The sequence below is a fragment of the Neovison vison genome, chromosome 13 (genome assembly GCF_020171115.1).
Source record: "Neovison vison isolate M4711 chromosome 13, ASM_NN_V1, whole genome shotgun sequence".
NCBI classification, from domain to species: domain Eukaryota; kingdom Metazoa; phylum Chordata; class Mammalia; order Carnivora; family Mustelidae; genus Neogale; species Neogale vison.
The window spans coordinates 145745226-145766003 of NC_058103.1; the positions used below are offsets into that span (position 1 = coordinate 145745226).

The 20778-nt window shown below is 48.6% G+C and overlaps 2 protein-coding genes across 7 annotated transcripts; one reads left to right on the forward strand and one right to left on the reverse strand.

Annotated features, from left to right (window-relative positions):
* Positions 1 to 272: 272 nt before the first annotated feature.
* MRPL46 (mitochondrial ribosomal protein L46) lies at positions 273 to 9372 on the reverse strand. Of its 6 annotated transcripts, none has more exons than XM_044230228.1 (4): positions 9127 to 9372; positions 7654 to 7843; positions 6735 to 6908; positions 273 to 623 (listed from the first exon to the last, which is right to left on the reverse strand). In XM_044230228.1, exons 1-4 carry the CDS (start codon positions 9352 to 9354, stop codon positions 373 to 375), a joined length of 843 nt encoding a protein of 280 aa, XP_044086163.1. In that variant the 5' UTR covers positions 9355 to 9372; the 3' UTR covers positions 273 to 372. The 6 variants fall into 6 exon arrangements, with proteins under 6 accessions (XP_044086163.1, XP_044086166.1, XP_044086164.1 ...); XM_044230231.1 differs by lacking the exon at positions 273 to 623 and adding an exon at positions 632 to 967; XM_044230229.1 differs by lacking the exon at positions 273 to 623 and adding an exon at positions 3645 to 4148.
* A 110-nt stretch (positions 9373 to 9482) lies between these two features.
* Positions 9483 to 19866, forward strand: MRPS11 (mitochondrial ribosomal protein S11). The gene is made up of 6 exons (XM_044230775.1): positions 9483 to 9792; positions 9901 to 10023; positions 15426 to 15524; positions 17608 to 17737; positions 18732 to 18797; positions 19475 to 19866. The coding sequence occupies exons 1-6, from the start codon at positions 9728 to 9730 to the stop codon at positions 19580 to 19582; spliced, it is 591 nt and encodes a 196-aa protein (XP_044086710.1). The 5' UTR covers positions 9483 to 9727; the 3' UTR covers positions 19583 to 19866.
* Positions 19867 to 20778: the final 912 nt, after the last annotated feature.

Genomic DNA, 20778 nt, shown 5'->3' on the forward strand with positions numbered 1-20778 from the left:
GACAGCTCTCTCTGCACAGGGAAAAGCCAGTCATCCTTAAAGAACAAATCAGCCCGGGGCGCCTGCGTGGCTCAGTGGGTTAAAGCCTCTGCCTTCGGCTCAGGTCATTATCCCAGGGTCCTGGGATAGAGCCCCGCAGCGGGCTTTCTGCTCAGCAGGGAGCCTGCTTCCCTTCCTCTCTCTCTGGCTGCCTCTCTGCCTACCTATGATCTCTGCCTGTCAAATAAATAAAATCTTTAAAAAAAAAAAAAGAACAAATCAGCCGAGACCCACACGATGATAAACTCGTTTATTTCTCTGCATTTAGTTGGCTGCGTGCTGTTCCCTACAAAGACGGGACAAGCACGTAATGTCCACAGGCCGCACCACCCATCAGAGGTCCAAGAGAAATCTCCTAACCTGGGCCAGGTACTTGGGTTTCAAATAGTCGCCCAGCTCCTCCTTACAGACCCAGACGTGCTGGCCCTTCTTCCTGGTCTGGGAGAAGTCTCCAGTTACTAGCAGTGCTTTGAAGAAGAATACTTTGGCCCCAAGGCTACTCTCTGTCCGCATTGCTTGAGGGAACTTGAACTTGTAGTGGCCACAGGGGGCATTTCCCAGGAACTTGGCTTCCAGCTTGTTTTCTGAAGGGGAGAGGTGAACAGGGAAGATGAGGATGGACCCACCTGTTTACTCCGGCTCCCCCAGTCAGCGGGGGTCTGAGAGCCATTTCCTGCCTGAGGTAAAGCAATCCCGGAGAGTGAGGACAAGGGTTGTTCCTGAGGAGGCTCTCCGCCTCTCCGTCCATGGGCTCACGGGCTCCACATTCACTGGGTCCATCCGGTGTGTGAAGTTACCGTTCTCGGGATGAAGTCAGCAATGCTGTTCAGAGACCACTAGCTGGAGTCAGAGCCCCAAGCTTCTAGACTCAGCCCGGCCACCAGCCACCGGCGTCGGTCTGCTGATGAAGGACCAAGACGCTCAGTATCTGTAAAGCAAAGCTCATTAGCCTTTCATGGGGACTGTCACTTGAAAAGCATAAAAAGGACCCAATTTGACTTCCGTGGGGGTGAAAACATCATAACCAAAGTTAAAAGACAAAGACAGATGGTTGGATGTTATCTAGAATCTGTAACAAAGGGTTAACCACGACCAAGCCATTTCAAAGGAAGGGGGAAGGACAGATCAGTCCAGCATTTGGGAAGCCGCCTGCTAAACAGGAAAAATAAAGCTGGACTCCACCCACCTCGGTCCTCACTTCCGAACGGATACCACACGGATCAAAGACGGAACAACAGAAATTTCACTTTCATAAAAAGGCTGAGTATTCCAGATGATGGCTTCATGGATGTTTAATACTTTCTGAATTTCTTTATATTTTCAAATTTTTCATTAAAGGGAAAAAAAAGAAAACACCTAAAAGAGTACTAGAAAAAATGTGGGATACTCTCTGTATCGTTTTTGAGAGGGAAAGCCCTCACCAAGACACAAATTTTTTTTTTTTTAAAGATTTTATTTATTTATTTGAGAGAGAGAGACAGTGAGAGAGAGCATGAGAGGGGAGAAGGTCAGAGAGCGAAGCAGACTCCCCATGGAGCTGGGAGCCCGATGTGGGACTCGATCCCGGGACTCCAGGATCACGCCCTGAGCCGAAGGCAGTCGTCCAACCAACTGAGCCACCCAGGCATCCCGAGACACAAAATTTTTAAAACTAGTAAGAGAAAAAAGTGTTTATTTACATAAAACTAAATCTTTCTACAAGGAAAAACGCAGCATAAGAAGTCAAAGACAAAACGGCACATTAAGAAAAATATTTTCAACACACTGCACAAAGGAAGAGTGTGTTCAGGTGTAAGTACGAGAAATCAATGAGGAAAAAGTTTTAGAAGGAAAACTTTCTAAAAGAAAAGTGAACTAAGCATATGAACCTACAGTTCACAAAAAAATAAACACCACTGACCTATAAACTCATGAAAAGATGCTCAATCTTATTAACAATTTTAAAAAAATAGATTCAGACATATCATTATTACTGAAGTCCCAAAACTCTGAGCTGTCCTCTGCTTGTCAAGGACAAGCACCATCACGGGGGGAGAGGTTAGCGTGAACCACCCTCTTCGGCAAGAGTCACCAGTTTTAATTCTGCGAACCCTTTCGACCAGCGACTCTGCTTCTAGAACCTGAGCCTCCCAGATACGTTTCTCTGCCTGTGTAAGCTGAGTACACAAGGACGCTCATTACATCGTATTTGTAAAAGCAACAGACAGGTGAACTGCAGCACACGCATATTATGAGATCTATGCTGGGGTTAGAAAGCGTTAAGGTAAGGCTTCACACGCTGATACAGAGAGATGCTGAAATGCCGCACAGAAGAGAAACAAAGGTATATAACCGGGCTCCATATGGGGGAGAAAAACCAGATGAACTATGTATGTGCTTGTAATTTTTAATAAGATATACCAAAAAAAGAGGAAAAAAAAAAATATATATATATATACCCCCAAAATTAAATGAATAAAAAAATAAAAGAATACACCAGAAACTGTTAATGAAGGACGCCTCTGAAACAGGAAAATCACTTCTCGCCCTATCTTACATTCGCTAAACACTAATATTGATAGTTTTTTTTAACCATATATAACGAACTGCTTCTCTCAATACTAACAAAAACAAAAACAGAACCGAAGCAAAACTACTATTGGCATCAGAGGAGGAACTGATATGCGAGCTCACCTACAACACAAAATGCCAGCAGGGGTATCTGTGAGTGGTGGAATTACACTGGCAAGTTTCTTTATACTTTCCTGAATTTTCCACTTATTTCACTGAATATTTTTCTGTTTTCCCATTTTTTTTATTATGTGGAAAATTTTTTCTATTTTTCTATTTTTTCTATTATCTATTTTTCTTCTCTATTTCTTCTCTATTAAAATATAGTTAAATCAAGATGAAAAAAGGAACAGTTCATTACAAACTGAGAAAAGAATCACGAAGTAATACACGTGGCCAATAAACACATGACAATATGGTCAATCTCACTAACAATCAGGAAAATGCGAATCCAAAAGAGATCATTTTGACTTGGACAGGCAAAAATTAAAAAGAATCGTTCATGTGTCGGTGGGGTCGAGACAAATGTGCACTTCTCTATGCCCCTCCTGAATGCCCAAGGGTAGGCACATTCTGCAGGACAAGTGGGCAAGACCCGTGGAAAACGTCAATGTGTCCCTCCTTGACCATTAATCCCACCTCGAGGAATTCCGTCTTGCAGGACTTAGAGAGGTGCCAACGGGGAGGAAATAAATGGACTCTAACACACACACACACACACACACACAGATGTACATATACACATTTTTTACATTTCTTGAGTTCTTCTTTGCCATTTTAATTATTTTCTATTATGTGCCATTTTAATAATTCCGCAATAAACGAACACATTTTATTTGTTATGCTCCTGTTTAATGTCAAAATCTCTTTCGTAGCTTTCCTTTCACATCTATTTATTACAGCGGGAACATTACAAGGACATTGGGTTCTGCGGTAGAAACCCTTTCCACATGGCAAACGGAAGGGACAGCGGAGTGTCCATCGTGTGTGAGGGAAGCTGAGCATCTGAACAGTGATCCCGGTGAGAAACCCAGACGCCACCTCCTGGGGGACAGCAGAGGCCACGGGAGCACGGGGCAGGTCCCCACCCATTCCATCCTGTCTCGCTCCCGCTCTCACAGGCCACACAGGCCCCTGTGGGCAAGGAGCAAGGGGGCACACAGCGGCTGCTGCTTTGTTAGCAGGCGCTTGTGCTGGTGACAGGCCAACGGAGCAGCATTGATCCTGCCAAATCTACATGTCCGATAAACATTCCGCGAGCACCTACTGTGAGCCAGGCACTTTGCGGAGAGCTGGGATGATGGGGAGGAACAGATGTCGTCTGGACCTTCAAGGGAGTCAGAATTCTAGCTGGGAGGAGAAATGTGCCATACACCGATTACTGGGCACTGCAGTCAGTGAAAGAGGTGTTCTTCCCTGGAACATGAGGTCCCACGGAGCAAGGGCGGCGTCCTGTTCATCTGTGACCCCACTGCCTGACGGTGTCCAGCACATGGGAGGCTCAGAGTAAACGTTCGTTGCAGAAGGTGAATAAACGCACACACAAATGCTACGAGAACCTAGAGGGAGGAGTAGCTCTGTCTACCTGGAGGCTTGGAGAAGGTTCCAGCACAGAATGTATAACGTACAAGCTGAGTCTTCAAAACGGAGTCGTCAGACCAAGGAGGAGCAAACCGTTCCCGTCAGAGGCCAGCACGCCACAAAAGAAACGCACGAACGACCGCATGACTGGAGGAATGCAGAAGGTCTGCTTGGTTGAACTCAGACTATACGTCAGTGTGTGGCCAGACGGAAGACTGGCAAGCTCAGGACCAGAGCAAATGGATTTGTAGGCCGTGCTCGAAAGCCTGAACTTCTATGGGAAACCCTTTAGGCAGAGACACGACAGGGAATGTGTCTGAAAACTCACTCTGGCAGCGCTGAGGGGCAGGACATGAAGGCAAAAGGGAACTTATTTGGCGCCTACTTCAAAGGTCCAGCGCCGTGGTTCTCAGGCACTGTGACTTCACTTCCCAGGCAGAATCTGGCAATGCCTAGGGACAATTTTGGTTGTTACGCTAGGGGGAGTGGAGATGGGCCAGCGCCACTGCTACCTAGTGGGCACAGGCCGGAGACGCAGCCGGCCTCCCACATGCGCAGAGCCGCCCCCACAAAGAATTACCTGGCCCCACATGTCAACAGTGCCAAGGATGAGAAAACCTAATCTGGCAAAAGGGTGATAACTAATGCTATGGGAATAAAAAAAGAAATATTTAGAACCGACCAGGAGGGACTTGAGAACTTCAGGATGTCAGAATGAGGTCACGGGATCCTGAGGTTTCTAGTTGGGTAAATGCGTTGTCAGGCCAGTAAGCAAGGCCGCGGGTACAAGAAGAGGCACAGGCTGCGAGCGGCAGGACTGTCAACTGTGACAGCACACGCTGACTTTTCAATCTCAGCAAGGGACAGGGAGAGCATGGGGATGGCGCCTGCCAGCCTACCTCCCCGGACAGTACTGTGGCAGACCCCAAGGTGTGTGCTGAACTGAATACTTGCCCCTCAAGCCAACCATTTGAAGAGAAGCAAATAAGCCTCTTTCATAGAAAGTCTAGGAGGCACCTTCCAGTTGGCTGCCCACGCTGGGCCCTGGGGCAGAACCTAAATCAGAGCAGAAAGAGCTTTATCAGGGGTAACAGAGTGTCAAATACTGAGTCACCAAGATGTCTTCCTCAAAATGACACCAGACAGCCAAGAAATGAAAAATGTCCTCCTTTTCAAAGAGAGACTCAAAATTCAAAATCAGTTTGAGAAGGCAGTGGATTACCTAGACAGAGATGTTCTGAGACACCAAGTCCTTCTTTAGCATCTGAAGTATGGGCTAAAGAGAAATCAGGAGTGACGGGTCATATTCCACATATGAAAGAACAAAACACACTTTCAAGTTCTCAGTACAGTATGTTGCTTTTAAAAAAAAAAAAAATGGGTAACTCTATGCAGAGCAGATCGGGAAAAGATCCATCCTATGCAGAGGTGAAATAAAATCCACTTCCTCAAATAATCCATAGATTAAAGTAATCAAAAACGTGAGAAAAGATAAAACCAAACAGCAAATCATGATCATTTTTACAAACAATAAATAACGAAGCTTTCAGTGGTGCAGAAACTGAAAAACATTTTACTGTAAATACTGATGGTTGGGAATCCTGTCTGAACGGTTAGTTCTGCCAGAGACAGAAATGCCACTAATGGGAAGGTAAGTAGGACCCATGGAGTCAGCAGGACCCGCGATGGCTACCATGACAGTGAAATATCTCACAATCACGGGCTCAAGGGAAGATGTGGGCCAATTAAACCGGAAAAGGTACTAGAATGATCTATTCCTATGGAATACGCAAAACTGTGGAAACCTGGAAATGAAAGTTCTGTACTTTGTGGGGAAGACACGGCTGACTGAGCAGAAACTGAAGCTCTCCATCCTTCAGGTACGACAGCCGCTGCTCAGTGAGGCAGCCACGAAGGGCCCCCAAGCCGCAGTGACCTGCTCAAAGAGAGGCACGGGAAGAGGAAGGACCTAAAACCACACTCTTCAGTTCTGCACAGGAGGTAAAGGCCCAACAAGAGGATCACTTCAACCGATCCAGCAGCTTCACCAACGTCCCCGGGCTTGGAACGAAGACCAAGCAGAGTCTTCCTGTAGAAAGGAGCCACTGACTACAACTTCCAGATCAAAACCTATTGACAGACCTCCCGCTTTCCTTTCAGAAGCAGCAGCCGCTGTGGTGGATATTATTACTTGGTGAATGAAAAAGTAGATTAAGTGGGGCGGGGGCGGGGGCGGGGCTCAAGTCACACAAAGGATGGGAAAAAAAATACAGAGTTCAAAAAACACCTATTTTTTATAATGAAAGAATTATTTTTTCTACCATCAATAAGACCCATGTGCTGTATTAGAAAGAAAGAAAGAAAAAAGAAAATTTAAAAATCTCAGTGGGACAAAGATTCTCACCTGACCTAAAATTTTTTCTAGGTGAAATTTTTATAGATATCAAAGTTCCCATTAAGAGCCACCTCCAATCCTTCCAGCCGTCATCACAAGCCGGTCTGCAAATTCCACGGCTGAGTGTGAAAGCAGTCTTGTGAGGTTCGGAGAGAGGCAGAGAACTCACCTGAGAGCGTGGCCAGGGTTCGTTCCGCTGTTCCTCGGAGGGTCTCCCCGGGCTGCCACTCTGCCTGGGGAAGCATCCAAACATCCTGGTCTCCAAGCTTCTCTTTGACCAACAGAACAAGGTTCCTGTCTAGCTTCCGATGCAGTGAAGTTCGGTCATTCTTTTTATCGGCTTCTATGAACAAAAGAGGATCAGAGAAGACAAAAAGACTGTGATCTTCCAGAACCAAGGAGAACAGTTTTACAGTCTTCCTTTAAGGTAGAGCTACAACCTTTACCATCTTAAAAGCAAATTACAACCCTGACCCATCTCTCTAATTCAAACCTGTTTTGGGGTAGAGTCTCACAATCTTAAGAAAACTACAATGAAAGAAGAGAAGACCAAAAGCTGAACTTCTCCTTTGAAGAGCACTACCTTGTGCAGGTACTTTGAGCCTTTGGAAAAGAAACTATACCCAAACTACTTCAAACACTACGACTTCACTCATTTTGACACTATTACTGACTTAACTTGGCCCCACTTTCTCTGTTCTTCGATCTTCATCTGAGATAAGAGAACTCAATCCTCTGCTTTGGGAGAAATTTCAGATGACACACAGAAAACTAGCGGAAAAGGCTTGATTTTCCCCCCACTCTCACCCCCACACTAGGAAGTAAACTCAGATACATTCATGAAGTTTAACTGAGAAAGAATAGGTTATCCCAACACCCTTACCTCCCACTCAAAAATAGCACTGGCCTTTAAAAATTATATTCAGCTGGAAATGAGGAACAGGGAAAAGACTTTATATTTTTCTCCCACCCAAAGCTTTGCAACCATTTGCTACTTAAAATACAAAGCAGAGGCTAAGCAAATGTCCTTTGAGAACCGAAATACCCCCTTTTTCCTTTTCTCTTGCTGGCCTAAAAAGACCACAAACCTGTTATACGAGCTCCAGGTTTGAACTGTAGGAACTTCTGCTCCCAAGCATCTTCCAAATCCTGCGCCAGCAGTACATTCTGTTCATCTCCTTCTTCATCATACAAGTCAGCTTTCTTCTTTGCCAGTTGCTGGGCTTCATCTAAAGCACGAAGCTCATGGTCTGAATACAAACTTCTCTCTACTTCAATCTGAGAAAATTAAAAGGACAAAAAAAAGAAAAAACGAAAACAAAACAAAATAAAAAACAGGCAAGAATAGAAAACAGAGCTATAGCACACTTGACATACCACCCAGCATAACCAGACATACAATTAAAACACCACAGGAAAATAAAAAGAAAGAAAAACAGTCATCTGCACTTTGGGCTTGAGTTACATTTGCTAAAATGTTAGAATGTGATTGGAGGGCAAGCTGCTACAAAGAACAGAGAACTGGGACAGGCACCGCCTGCCCACTTAACCACACTCCAGCCCTGTCAGCCCTTGATCTCACCAGACTCTCCTGCCTCAGGGACTTTACAGATGCTGTTCCCTCTTCCTAGAATGTTTTCCCTCATGCTCTTCTCCTAGGAGATTGCTACTCATCCTTCAGATTTCAATTTAAGTACCACTTTCTTTGACACCAGCCACAAAATCAAATTAGATGTCCCGGTTAAAATCTTTTATTGTACCCTGTGTTTTCCTTTATTACACTTACCAGGGTCTGCAGTTATACAGTCATGTGATTATTTGGTTATTGACCCGCCCACCTCCACTAGACTGAACACTCTGAGAACCAACGGCTTATCTGTCCTACTGGTCCCTAGCACTCAGCACAGTATCTATACAAAATAGGCGATAAATGATTATCTATAAAATAATTAATCAACTATTTGCAGAATAAGTTAATGAGTCAAGTAAAAAGCAGGAAGTGAAGTTTGGAGCTCCCAGCAGCCAACACAAAAAACATCTCAGATTCTAAGGAAACAACCTTCAATCACCCTCTATGGGGATTTAAGCCCCTCACAGCCCTCACATTGAGTATTTGCCCCTGTTTCCTCACTTGCCCCTCACACACAGACTTTATCACAGTCATCTTATATGTGTGCCCATTATATTCTCCTAAAACACTACACATCAGACTCTAAATTTCAGACATTCAGACTACCTGCGATAGGAACTAAGCCGTCTTGTTCAGCACCGTGTACCTACCATATTCAGTGAGAAAGAAAAGCAACTCTAAAGAGCGGCCTGGCGCGACAACAAAGAATCCCAGTGAAAACAAACTTTTACTGAACACCTTCTATGTACCAAACCAACCCAGTAAGGTAGATACCATTGCGCAGGTTGAGTACGCTGAAGTTCAGAGAGGTGAAGTGACTTCCCCAAGGTCACTGAGACTGGTGCCGGAGACGGGATCGAACCCTGGCCCACGGTGCTTCTCTTGGTTCCCCAACTGCACCTTGAAGCCGCTAGCCGCACTTCAATCTTACCTGCTGTAGTAGAGCCGCCATCTCTTCCTGCAATGGGGTCAGCGGCTTCGAGACCAGCGGTGGCCGCTGCAGGCACACCGCGCCCAAAAGACGCCATGGAGACCCGCTGATCGAGGGTGCAGCCGCAAGGGCTAGGCTGCGAGAACCCAGGCTACCGGCCCAGAGCCCCTCGAACCGCCACCAGCCCTTCGCCACCCCAAACAGAGATTGCCTTATGGGCGCCGCCATTCTTCTGCCCTCCCACAATGTACCGCGGCTCCCTGCGGGATCCTGGGCCAATCCCATGCTCCCACAAGGCAGCGCGGGAGCGGCAGGCGGAAGAGTTCTGTCCCGGGAACTACCAGAACGAACCACTCCAATATGGAGGGGTAGGCGAAGAAGTTTAGGGGAAAGGGAAAAAACTCCCAGTTAGCACTCGAAACGACAATTATTGCAGAGCATTTAAATGGGAATAAAGAATCTTTAATGGACCTCAAGGAGCGGAATGAGATGATTTTCCTTGTAGCCCCCCCCCTCGAGCACTCGAGGTGCTGGTGCCGCTCCAGCTGCGCCAACCTCCGAGGTCGCCGCGGACGGAAGCTGACGGGGGTCAATCCAAGTCATGCAGGTGGTACGAAAGACGGGGTCTTGGCTCCTGCGGTCTTGGGGTTGGCCACCGACGCCCAGGTAAGAATGATCACCACCTCCTCCCCGAACGCACGGCCATCCCCGCGATTGCGCTCCTGCGTGTGTCCCTGAGCCGCCTGGACCTCACCGAGCTTTCCCCCCCCGCAGGGTCGTGGCCGGGGCGCCAGCCTCCACCATCCACACCGGCGCCCAGCAGCTGCAAGACGCGGCGGCCAAGCAGGAGGTTGAGGAGAAGGCGGCGGATCGGGCTCCGAGCCGCAGCAGCTTCAGGTGAGGGCCTCTTAAGCCCGGCCCGCGGGAAACCGGCACCGCGGTCCGGAGCCCGACAACCAGTGACTTCCCAACTCTGCCCTTGACGTCTTTGAGACCCTAATGCAGATTAGCTTCTGAGCCCCAGCTTTCTCGTCTACAAATGGAGAGGATGCCGAGAAGGTTTGCGAGGATCAAATGAGATGAGCCCTGGCACAAAGTGGGCGCTCTGTGAACAGTTAGATGAATGAATGAGTTAATGTCGGAGGTGTATAGTAAATATCACCTTTTTCCCTCTGAGAGGGGTGTCACGGCAGACTAACAACCTTCCCTGCGCCTTGGATATAAAATGGGAGTTGGGGGAGCAGGGGGTGCTACACTGTGGTGTAGATTATTGAGTTGGGGCAGGGTGGTTTTGTGCTCACCCCTAGGGACTGGCCCCTTGCTTTCCATCAGTGCTGCTACCCCTATGTTCATTCGCATTCATTCAACAAATGTTTACTGAAAACCTGTTTGGTGCCAGATAATGTGCTAGGTGCTGGGAGTACAAATACAAAAGATCATTCTTGGCCCACGAGTAGGTCACAGGCTACAGAGGAAGACAGTCATGCAAGCATTTTCAGCATAATCTGGTCCGTAGTGTGCTGGAGTAAGAACTGGTTGCTAGGAAGTATGAAGGACTGAGTGTCTCACTCCTGAGGAAGTCAGGCAAGACTGCCAGGAAGATAATGGAGAGCTAAGAACTGAATTGAACGGGAGTTAAGCTGATCAACATGAAAGGCATAATTTTAGGCAAAGCTAATACTCTGTGTAAAGGCATGCAGTGTGAAAGCACATGGTATATTCAGGTGTGTGCCTGATGGCAGATGAGGCCAGCAAAAGAAGGAATCGGAAGGCTGAGGGTCTTATCTGTAACAGTGCCGCCTTCAGACTCTTCCCACGATAGACAGTGGGGAGCTGCTGAAACAATTCAAGCTAAGATCCTGTTGGGGTCATTCAACAATGTCAGGCACTGTTTAAGGCATTAGGGACACATCAGTGACCATACACCCCCAAAACTCTGCCCCTGTAGAACTTAAATTCTAGTGGTTAGGGGGCAGTGAAGAGAAAACATGTAAAACGTGAGGGTATGACAGATGGTGAGAGTGTGTCTGTCTAGTGTTTGGGAGGAATAGCGAGGTCAGCGTGGAGTGAGCGTGGAGTACAGGAGGGGATGGGGAGGAGTCGTGCAGCCGACACCTGGGGCTGCACCTGTTCCGGCTCGTAGGACCTCGTGAGGACTCCAGCTTTGACTCTGAGTGAGATGGAAAGCCGTTGGAGAATTTTGAATAGAGACTTGAAATGATGTTGCTTCATTTTAAAGAGTCCCTGTGGCCACCGTGTCGAGATCACAGTGCAGAGAAGGAAGGATGGAAGCTGGGAGACATCTTCTAAGCAGTTAGATATTTGAAACAGTCCAGGCAGGAAATGATGGTGGCCTGGACCAGGATGACAGCTTTCCGTGTAGGACATACAGAAAGTGGGACCAACAGGATGTGTTCATGTAAGGTGTGAGAAAAAGAGAGGAAGGAAGGAACACTAAAATTTTTGGCCTAAGCAGCTGGAAAGGTGGAGTTGACATTTCCTAAGATGGGGGAGGCTGCAAGAACTTGGCTTTGCTTAGTTAACATCCAGTGGAGGTACAGTGTCGGCTTTTGGAAATGGGGTTCAGGGGACTGATTGGGGCTAGAGACATACATTTGATTCATCATACAGATGACGCTTAAAACCACAAGACTGTACAAGATCATCGAGACAGGAAGTGTAGATCAAGAGGAGCGGTCCAAGGACTGAAGCCTAGAACCCTCTAACATTTAGAAATTTAGGAGACCAGGGGAATCCTCAAAAGAGACAAAGAAGGAAATTCCTGAGAGGTAGTAAGAAAACTGAGAGGGATTTTTTTTTTTTTTTTTTTCAATGTAGTTCAAGGCTGGAGAGATCAGCTGTGTCAGATGTTTTATGAGAAGTTACCGGGCTGATGATGGAACTGCTCATTGGATTTAACATAGTGAGTTGGTCGATGACCTTGCCTAGAGCATTTCTGGCAGAATAATAGGGCTACAGTCTGATTAGGGTGGGTTCAAGGAGAATAGAAGACAGAAAGAAATATCAAGTGTAGTCAGTTCTTTGAGAGGGAATAGAGAAATGGGTAATAGCTCAGGGAGGCTTTGAGATAAAGAAGGTTTTGTTTGTTTTTAGGTTGGGGAGTTGAGGACATGTTTTGCTGATGGGAATGATACGGGGTGGAAACATCGCTGGAGTGATGTCCTTGAGAGGCAAACGCAGGTGGAACATCACAAGAGGAGAGAAGGCAAAGATTGTGGGCACAGATGTTTGGTAGTGGAAGCTGGGAGAAACTGATTGCTTGTATTTCTCTGCGAAGGTCATCAGCTGGCCGTGAGGAAACAGGAAGGAGGTAGAGGCTTCAGGGGACAAAGGAAGGCATAAAGTAGTCATCCAGGAGACTGGAAGGATGATTGAATTGGGGACATGCGTACAGTGCTGAGGGCCCACTTGATGTCAGAAGTCATTAAGATAAAGCAGTAGTTCTCAGCTGGGGCAGTTTGGCTTCCAAGAGGACTTCTAGCAAGATCTGCAGGCATTTTTGGTTGTTACAATGCAGGGCAGTGGAGGGACAACTAGTGGGTAGAGGCCAAGAATGCTGCTGAACACCCCACAAGGCACAGGCCAGCCCCTCACCACCAAGAATTATCTTGCCCAACATGTCAGTAGTGCTGAAGTTGAGAAACAATGATATGTAGAGAGACCAGTCGCCACTGGCGTGGATTTTTCTCTAGCCAGCTGCATAGAAGCATGCCCAGGCTTGGCGTGGCTGGAGGGATGGATTCAGCCAGGGTTAGGGTTTGCCAGGAAGGTACGATGAAATAAGAGGAGGCAGAGGACGGAGGGGGTCTGCAAGGGAGCGACAATAGTGATTGGTTATGAAATTTACTGGAGGCCAGGAGAGAAGTGAGGGCCTGGGGGTGGGGAGGGCAAGTGAGCCAACAGGAGGGTCGGTGGGCTGGGAAGGATTCCTGGAGTAGGGGTCCCATGGGTGTGTCTGAAGGTAGGTGGCCTGAGTGTGCTGCTTAAAACCAAGGTCGTGAGGAGGTTGCAGACCCGGCAATGACAAAGGCCAGGTATGACCACAGGAGGAAGCAGCAGGCCAGGATAGAGGACACAGGATCACTGGAGAAAAGGAGGTCAAGAAACAACGCATACAGTTGGAAGGATCTTGTGGAAGCCACACGTCTCATTATGACCGGAGTGGTGAGCCAGGAGCTCTCATCGCCGCATTTTTCTACATTTATTTGCATTGTTAAACAATCGTCTCTAGTCACAATTAGAAAGTGGGCTGCAGACTGTGCGGCCAGGCTTTCTTTATCTGGAAGTGGAACTACAGCAGACCTGGCCCAGGTCCCAGCGTCTGGCGCACTGTCAGGGGTCGTTCAGGGTGGTCGCCCTCCCTCCCGTGCCCTGAGCTGCTTGCGGTAGAAATCAGCCTTCCCTTCCAGCCCTTCAGCAGCAGAGAGCAGAGACTGTTTTCAGTGCTCAGCCCTTCCGTTTTCCTGCCTGTGAGAACGGGTATGAAAAGGCAGCAGACCCGCACGGCTTTGTCTTTCCTTTGTCTGGGCTTCCCTTCGGGGAACCACTCGCTCATTTGTCCTTGAACCTGCTCGGTTTCAAGGCCTGATCTTGTCTGTGCCTTCAGTTAAGTGGTTCAAGTTCCAAATCCTCCCGAGTTCGAAACCCTTACTGTATATGAAGGCATGATATTAGTATGGTCACACTTTAGTAGGCTTAGTTCTCGGACCCCGAGTCAGGAGGGAAGTGATCCGTGGGGAACTGATGTCCTCTCCGAGCCTCAGCCGCTCTCCATCTTGGCTTGTAGGTTGAAAAGCCAGCAGCCTGCTCAGGGCCCCATCATCTCTACATCAGGCCCAGCAGGGAGGAACACACTTGTAACTCTTGAAGACCATTTGGGTATTTTCTGTTTTGTTTTTGGAAAAACATCTCTAGGAAAGCAGGTGGGGCTCGGCACCAGGATAGCATTCTTATAATATTTTCTGAACCGCAGTCTGTTGAATTTCAGGAGGTGTGGGGAAGCGCAAACACGGGTCTGGTCCATGCATATAGGCAGGACGCGACAGCAGGCTTACTCGTGTCTGGAATGTTGAAGGACAACGCTGTGTTTGAGTACAAGGAAGCACAGCATGGCAGACTGGGCTTTGAACGGAGGCAGATCTCCTAGGCACAAAGTCTGGCTTCCCTTGCTGACCCTGTTCTCCTATTTGTGCCTCAGTTTCTCCACCTGCACACTGACCTAGAGTACTGACCTAGAGGTAGCCAGAGGACAGATGAGACCGAGACAGAGAAAGATCTTGAACTCAACATAATGTCTAGATCAGTGTTCTCAACCCTGGGTTCGCATCTGGTTCACTGGGGATATTTTAGGAATAGATTCTCGGACCCCGTCCAGAAGTGAGGCATCAGGATTGAGCATCAGAACCATGAGATTCTGCCGTTCAGCCAACACGGAATGCTCCTGGTCTAGGTGCCTGGTTTTTTGTAAATACCGTTTTACTGAAACATAGTCAAAATAGTCACACCCATTAATTTACTGTTGTCTCTGGCTGTCTTTGCACTTGAGGCAGAACTGCCTAGTTGCAACAAAGACTCCGTGGCTAGCAAACCCTAACATATTTACTATCTGGCCCTTTACAGAAAAGACTTGTTGACTTCTATCATGGGGGATACAGGATTTTTTTTTTTATAGTAATGATACTACAAATATTATTAAAATTATTTTGTCCTTTTTTATAAAATAGTCAAGCTATCATCTGAAACCAGAAATAGAGGTTTGACTTTATTTTTTTATTTTTTTAGTCGCAGAAAGAGTGGCCCATAGAGAAATGAAAACAGTGATCTGAATGTCCCAGAAGGGACACAGGAAGGTAGGGAGGGTGGATTAAATGCCCTTTTTCTCCTAGCGGAAAGTTACTAGGTGTGTCCATAGTCGACACTCGAGGAAAGACTGCCTCAGCCCAGTGGTTCGTGGGAACAGCAGTAGCACCAGATGGACTGGGGACAGCAACCCCGGGAGCAGGTCCGGGGTCCAGGGCTGTTGGTTTTCACTGACTTAAAAAAAATCGGGATTGGGGCACCTCGGTGGCTCAATGGGTTAAAGCCTCTGCCTTTGGCTCAGGTCATGATCCCAGGGTCCTGGGATCGAGCCCCACATCAGGCTCTCTGCTCGGCAGGGAGCCTGCTTCCTCCTCTTTCTCTGCCTGCCTCTCTGCCTACTTGTGATCTCTGTCAAATAAATAAATAAAATCTTTTAAAAAAAAAATTGGGATTTACCTAAAGTGTTTCTTTAATTACAGCATTTACCCTCCAGTTCCAGGACAGGAGAGCCCTCTGAGGTGGGCAGGGAAGAAATTCGAGGAGATCCCAATCGCACACATCAAAGCATCCTACAACAAGTAAGAGGAAGGAGCACCTGGGAAGATCTCGGGGGGCTTCTTTCCCCTTCGTGGGGGAGGGCAAGCCCAGGGGGCCACGTTCTGCATGTTAATGTTGATGTAGGGGTCCCCCAGCGCCCCTCCTCCTTATTTTGGGAAACCACCTCTGCCTTTATAAAATTTCTTTAGATTTCATGCAAACGTGAACTAGGTTGGACAGATCCTAGTGTTAAGCTTTCTCAGCCTGCCTTAGGACTTGTATTTCCTGGTTCTCTGAAGTCAGAGAGAGCGGTTATTAGGGTGCGTGTGTTAAGTGTTATGGATACTGGGGAACAGAGGATGCGTGAGATACACGTGAGACAGATGGCTTCAGAGTCTATGATTTACTGACAAACTCACCAAAATGTAAATCTGCAGGTAAGTATCATCCCTTGGAAGCGACTTTGGGCGACTGTGCCCTGACCTCCAACTTCGAAGGGCTACGCAGAGTCGTGATTTAACGTGTGACTTCCAGATGAGTGTCGGGGCCTTCCCAGCTGCGTGTTGGCAACAGAAACCTTGTTGACCGCAGGGACAACTTTGCAGATCAGCCCCCACTGCGAGCTGGGCTCAGCCTGCCCAGGAAGCGATTCAGAGAACTGTACAGGGGACTGTGGGTCGGGGATGGCGTGTGCACAGCTGAGATGCCGTAGGATTTGTCCAGCATTCATGTGATAAGCTTGAAATGAGAGAAACTGGGTTTCTTTTTCTTCCCTTCTCAGACTGATAAGGACACAGGGAAGCACGCTCTGTATAAGCGCCGATGGCCCACCCCACGTGTCTCTACTGAAGTGTCGGGGACAAGCAGTTCTCCTGTGCTTTATTCAGCACAGAAAACCTGGAAGCCCTGCCAGGGGGAAAGGGCAGTAGTAGCCAGGCCAACAAGCCGATGGTCTGGACCCGGGACCACTCACCGGCCTCCCCGGAGCTGTTTCTCCACCTCCCTCTTTACCGGGAGTCCGCAGGGAGCTCCTAGACCAGAAGATAGAGGGACATTGGCCAAGGGGAAATGATGAACATATCTAAGTATTTCTTGAAGTCAGTTGGGGTTTCACTTAAAAAAAGCTTTTTGATCGTGGAACAGAGTGTCATTAGCATTAAAATGACCCAATAGCAACTATTGCTCACTTTTTTTAGGTATGAGAATGGTTTTATGGGATTTTTTTAAGTCCTCATCTTTTAGAAATGTGTACTGAAATACTTCCTGATGAAATGATGTGTCTGGGATTTGCTTCAAAACAACCCGTTGTGGGGGAAGAAGGGAGTGGAAACAGAGTTCATAGATGAGACTAAATTGGATCGGAGCTAATGGTTCCTGAAGCTGGGTGATGGGTCCATGGGTGTTCATATCCTCTTCTCTTCATTTTTGGGTATATTTGAAACTTTCTCTAATGAAAGCCTTATTTTTTTTAATGACCTGATGTGAAACATCTAACTTCTTGGGAAAAAAAGCCCGACACGGGTATCAAATCTAATTTAAACACCAGCCACAGGGAAGACACCAGGAGGAAAACATGCCAGCCTTCTTCTGGGTTGACATTTAACCACTCCGGATTCTGCAGCTTGTCCTAGCTCAGACCCCTAAAGCAAAATACCACAAACGGGGGGCTTAAACAACGGACATAGATTCCTCACAGTTCTGGAAGCTGGGCGCAAGGAGCCAGCATGGGGGGGTTCTGGTGAGAATTCCTCTGAGTTTCAGGGGACCGGCTTCGCGTTGTGTCCTCTCATGATGGAAGGGGCGAGGGAGCTCTCTGGGGCCCCATCAGCCCTGTCACCTACTCATCTCCCAGTGACATGACTTTTGGGGGGACACAAGCATGCAGTCCATAACGGAGCGGTCCTCAGATGATATGATGAGTCTGTTTTTGATTAGGCTTAGGGGGTGTTTCTGACCTTTTTTGACACCTCCTGTAGGAGCTCAAAAGGCATTCATCGGAGAAGCTTAAAGGGAAAGCAGCTGAGCGAGGGCTTTTACCTTTCTCACTTGGGCTTGCGAGGGCCGGCTTAGTGCTCTAACTGCCCTGACCAGTCGTTATGTCCTGCGCTCTCCCTGCCTCCCCAGCACACAGATCCAGGTGGTCTCCGCCGCTCACCAGCCCCTCGCCCGCACTTCCTGTGGCACAGAGGGATTCCGGAATGCCAAGAAGGCCACGGGCATCGCCGCACAAACAGCAGGCATAGCTGCCGCGGTGGTAAGTGTGTGTTCTTTCTGGCTCGCTCTGCGGTGTGTCCTGTTTTCTGCCTGGCTCATCGCCATGAGGAAGATTCTCCTCGACGTCGTTCAGAAGCAGTGGTGTCTGACAACTCCTGTTCGCTACTCCAACCCTGTGCAGTCTGAAGAGGTCTGTCTCTCTCTTTCTCTCATGTGATACCGATTTCACTGTGAGCTGTTCAGACCTTTCTAGAAGCAAATTGGCAGTAGCTACAAATTTTAGTATAGTTATTGATCATCTGCTGTACATCAGACAGTTTACGTTCATTACCTTAAATCCTCAAGACGCTCAGTATTACCCGTGTCTTTGAGAGCCAAGGAAGGTCCAGAGCGAGACTTGCTTTGAGTCATAGGTCTGGGGCCCTGGCCTGTGTACGGTCTGCCATGCAGCCCACCTTACGGAGGCTCTGCTCTGCCAAACTAGAAGTACTTCCTGAAGGAGAACCTTGGCCTTCAAACAAAGCCCGATGCCCCAAAATATTATTTGCTGTATATTAATGATCATCAAAATATAGTATGGATTGTATACACTTAAAATGTCAGTCTTAACAGTGGCTTCTGTGTGTTTTCCAGACCTTCTGTAATGAACTACTTTTATAATCAAGAAAGAAAATTTGAAATGGCAACACTTAAAATTTTCAGTAATTTAAAACAGTAACGCTTTTTTTTTTTTTTTTTTTTTTAATGGTAACGGATTTTAAGTGGGTTATTTAAGCGAGGTCTTAAAATTCTGCCTTTACTGAGAAAAATGTGAGCGATGTTCAGGAATCTCCATCAGGTGGCAGTGCTGCTCTGGGTTAACAGGGGACACAGGCGGCTGTAAATCTAGTGTTGGACACGTTCCCATTCCGCGCTCAGCTGGTGTCTGCCCTGCATCGCGATCATCTGTCCTTTGCTGCCTTCTGTGTTTGCTGTCTGGTTACATATGTGGGTGCCTTTTCCCCCAGCACTAACCACTTGCTCCTCCTCTCCAGAAAGCTGCAGGCAAGGGCGTGACCCACATCCGAGTGGTGGTGAAGGGCCTGGGCCCAGGGCGCCTGGTAAGTGGCCGGCAGGCTCTGCGGCATGTGCACTTCCTTAGTGAGAGAAACGGCTTGGGCATAGAGTCAGGAGAGGGGAAGAACCCTCTCCTCGAATTCCAGGACTGCTTGAGTTTCTGTCTGATCTTCTAACCCACTGAGCTTCTCAGAAGCAAGCCCAGGTCACCGAGTCTAATTCATCAGATGCTTACGGCGTGCCAGGCACTGGGCATGGGAAGGTACTCCGTGGGGCTGTCACAGTGGGTACCCCAGTACAGACCGGTGGGTCCAGCTGGTAAAGCTCATGCCCAGGGTGCTGGGAGCCCACTGGGTATATCCTCAAAGAGGTGACATCCATACTGATTTTCCAAGAACAGCAAGGCATTAGCTAGGTGTGCAGGGAGGGAGGGGACATTCCAGGCAGAGTACATTACAAAGGGTAATGCTTAAGGTGTGTTGGGGTTTACAGGTGGTCCCAGCTTTCAGATCATAAAGCACAAGGTAGGAAGTGACAGGTGCTCCTGGAGAAAGGGACAGCCGCAAGGACACAGTGACGGGGTTTGGTTGGGAGTCCGTGGGGAGAGAAGACAGTCAGGACCGTAGGGAGCAGAGCTTCCATCCCCTCCCTCCAAGCCCTGCCTGCACGTGCTGGGCCATCGTGTCTGGGACCATAGCATTCTGCTGCCTTCTCTTTGCAGTCTGCCATCAAGGGACTCACCATGGGGGGCCTGGAAGTGATCTCAATCACAGACAACACCCCCATCCCGCACAACGGCTGCCGCCCCAGGAAGGCTCGGAGGCTGTGATGGAAAGGAAGCCTGTCCCTGAACTGTCCTCAAGTCCCATCTCCAGCTGGATGTCGTGGAAGGCACACTGTCAGAGCTCTCTCCGGAGCCAGGTTCACTGGAGAACCCTCAGGGAGCAAGGGGGAGCTTTGCCCACTCGGGTGGTGGCCTTGCTTATTCATTTAACTGGAGACCGGTGTCCAGAAGGGATTCAAGTGGACCCTCAGGGCAGCTGCAGCCCAGATTCCGAAACCAGTAAACGCTGCTTCTGCTCTGCAGAAATAAAACGCTTTCTGCCACCTGTAGTCACCTGTGAGGTTTCTGACAGCTGAGTTGCGAACGGTACTCCCCGCTGACTTCTGAGAGTGAGTGTGAACGGAGGCGTGAGACCCCAGGCAGAGGGGGGAACGTACCACGAGCTGCGGCTTACCCGGCAGCCTCCTCCCTGCTCCCAGGTATTTCCTTTCAGGCCCCAAATGGAGAGCTTCTTGCCTCCTCCCTCTGGAGTGCTCTGGTGGTGGGAATTCCGCCATTAGCAGGCGTATTTTAAGTTTGTGCCAGCGGCGTGGGAGGACTGCCTGAGCTCCCCCACGGTGACCTCTTCCCCTGCGCTGGGGGACTTGAGCAGTCCCCGCACCTGAGATCCAGGGACCCTGAGGCGGGGAGGGAGAGGGGAATAAGACAGGATTCTCTCGAAACTGGCTGGATGGAGGGACGGGCAGAAGCAGTAGTTGGTGTGGAGCCGGGATGGTGGGGACACAGGTGGTCTCAGCCTGGGAGCCCCAGGCAGGACTAGCTGCTCACTGACTGCCTCTGAGCTCCCTGGACACCACGCGGGAACTGAAGGCGAGGGTTCTGGAGACCTGACAGGAGGGACCCCGCCTCCTTGGGCAGAAAGGGCCAGAACTGAGAGCACCACAGTCAGGAAGGAGCAGGCACATCCACAGGAGCGCCCTTCCTCCCACGTGAGCAGGGACGGGCCAGGTGAGCCGAGAGGCCGGCGGTCCACATCTGGGCCCAGCCGGCTGGGCAGTGCGATTGGCCTGGACTCCAGGGACTTCACCCACAGGTGCCCTTTTAGACAGGAAAGCTGCTGGGTTATGTGGGGTTGGAGCAGGGAAAGACCACAACTTGGGCATGAACTTGAAAGGGAAATGTCTCCCTACTGCCTTCTCTCCCATCCTCGGCAGGACCTATGAAGGTTCACTTGTGACCCT

Coding starts and splice junctions, on each gene's coding strand:
- MRPS11 (XM_044230775.1), top strand. CDS start 9,728: ATGCAGGTGGTACGAAAGACGGGGTCTTGGCTCCTGCGGTCTTGGGGT. Junction 10,024..15,425: donor CCGAGCCGCAGCAGCTTCAG/GTGAGGGCCTCT, acceptor CTTTAATTACAG/CATTTACCCTCCAGTTCCAG. Junction 18,798..19,474: donor GCCTGGGCCCAGGGCGCCTG/GTAAGTGGCCGG, acceptor TTCTCTTTGCAG/TCTGCCATCAAGGGACTCAC.
- MRPL46 (XM_044230228.1), bottom strand. CDS start 9,354: ATGGCGGCGCCCATAAGGCAATCTCTGTTTGGGGTGGCGAAGGGCTGG. Junction 7,844..9,126: donor TGGCGGCTCTACTACAGCAG/GTAAGATTGAAG, acceptor TAATTTTCTCAG/ATTGAAGTAGAGAGAAGTTT. Junction 6,909..7,653: donor ACCTGGAGCTCGTATAACAG/GTTTGTGGTCTT, acceptor TTTTGTTCATAG/AAGCCGATAAAAAGAATGAC.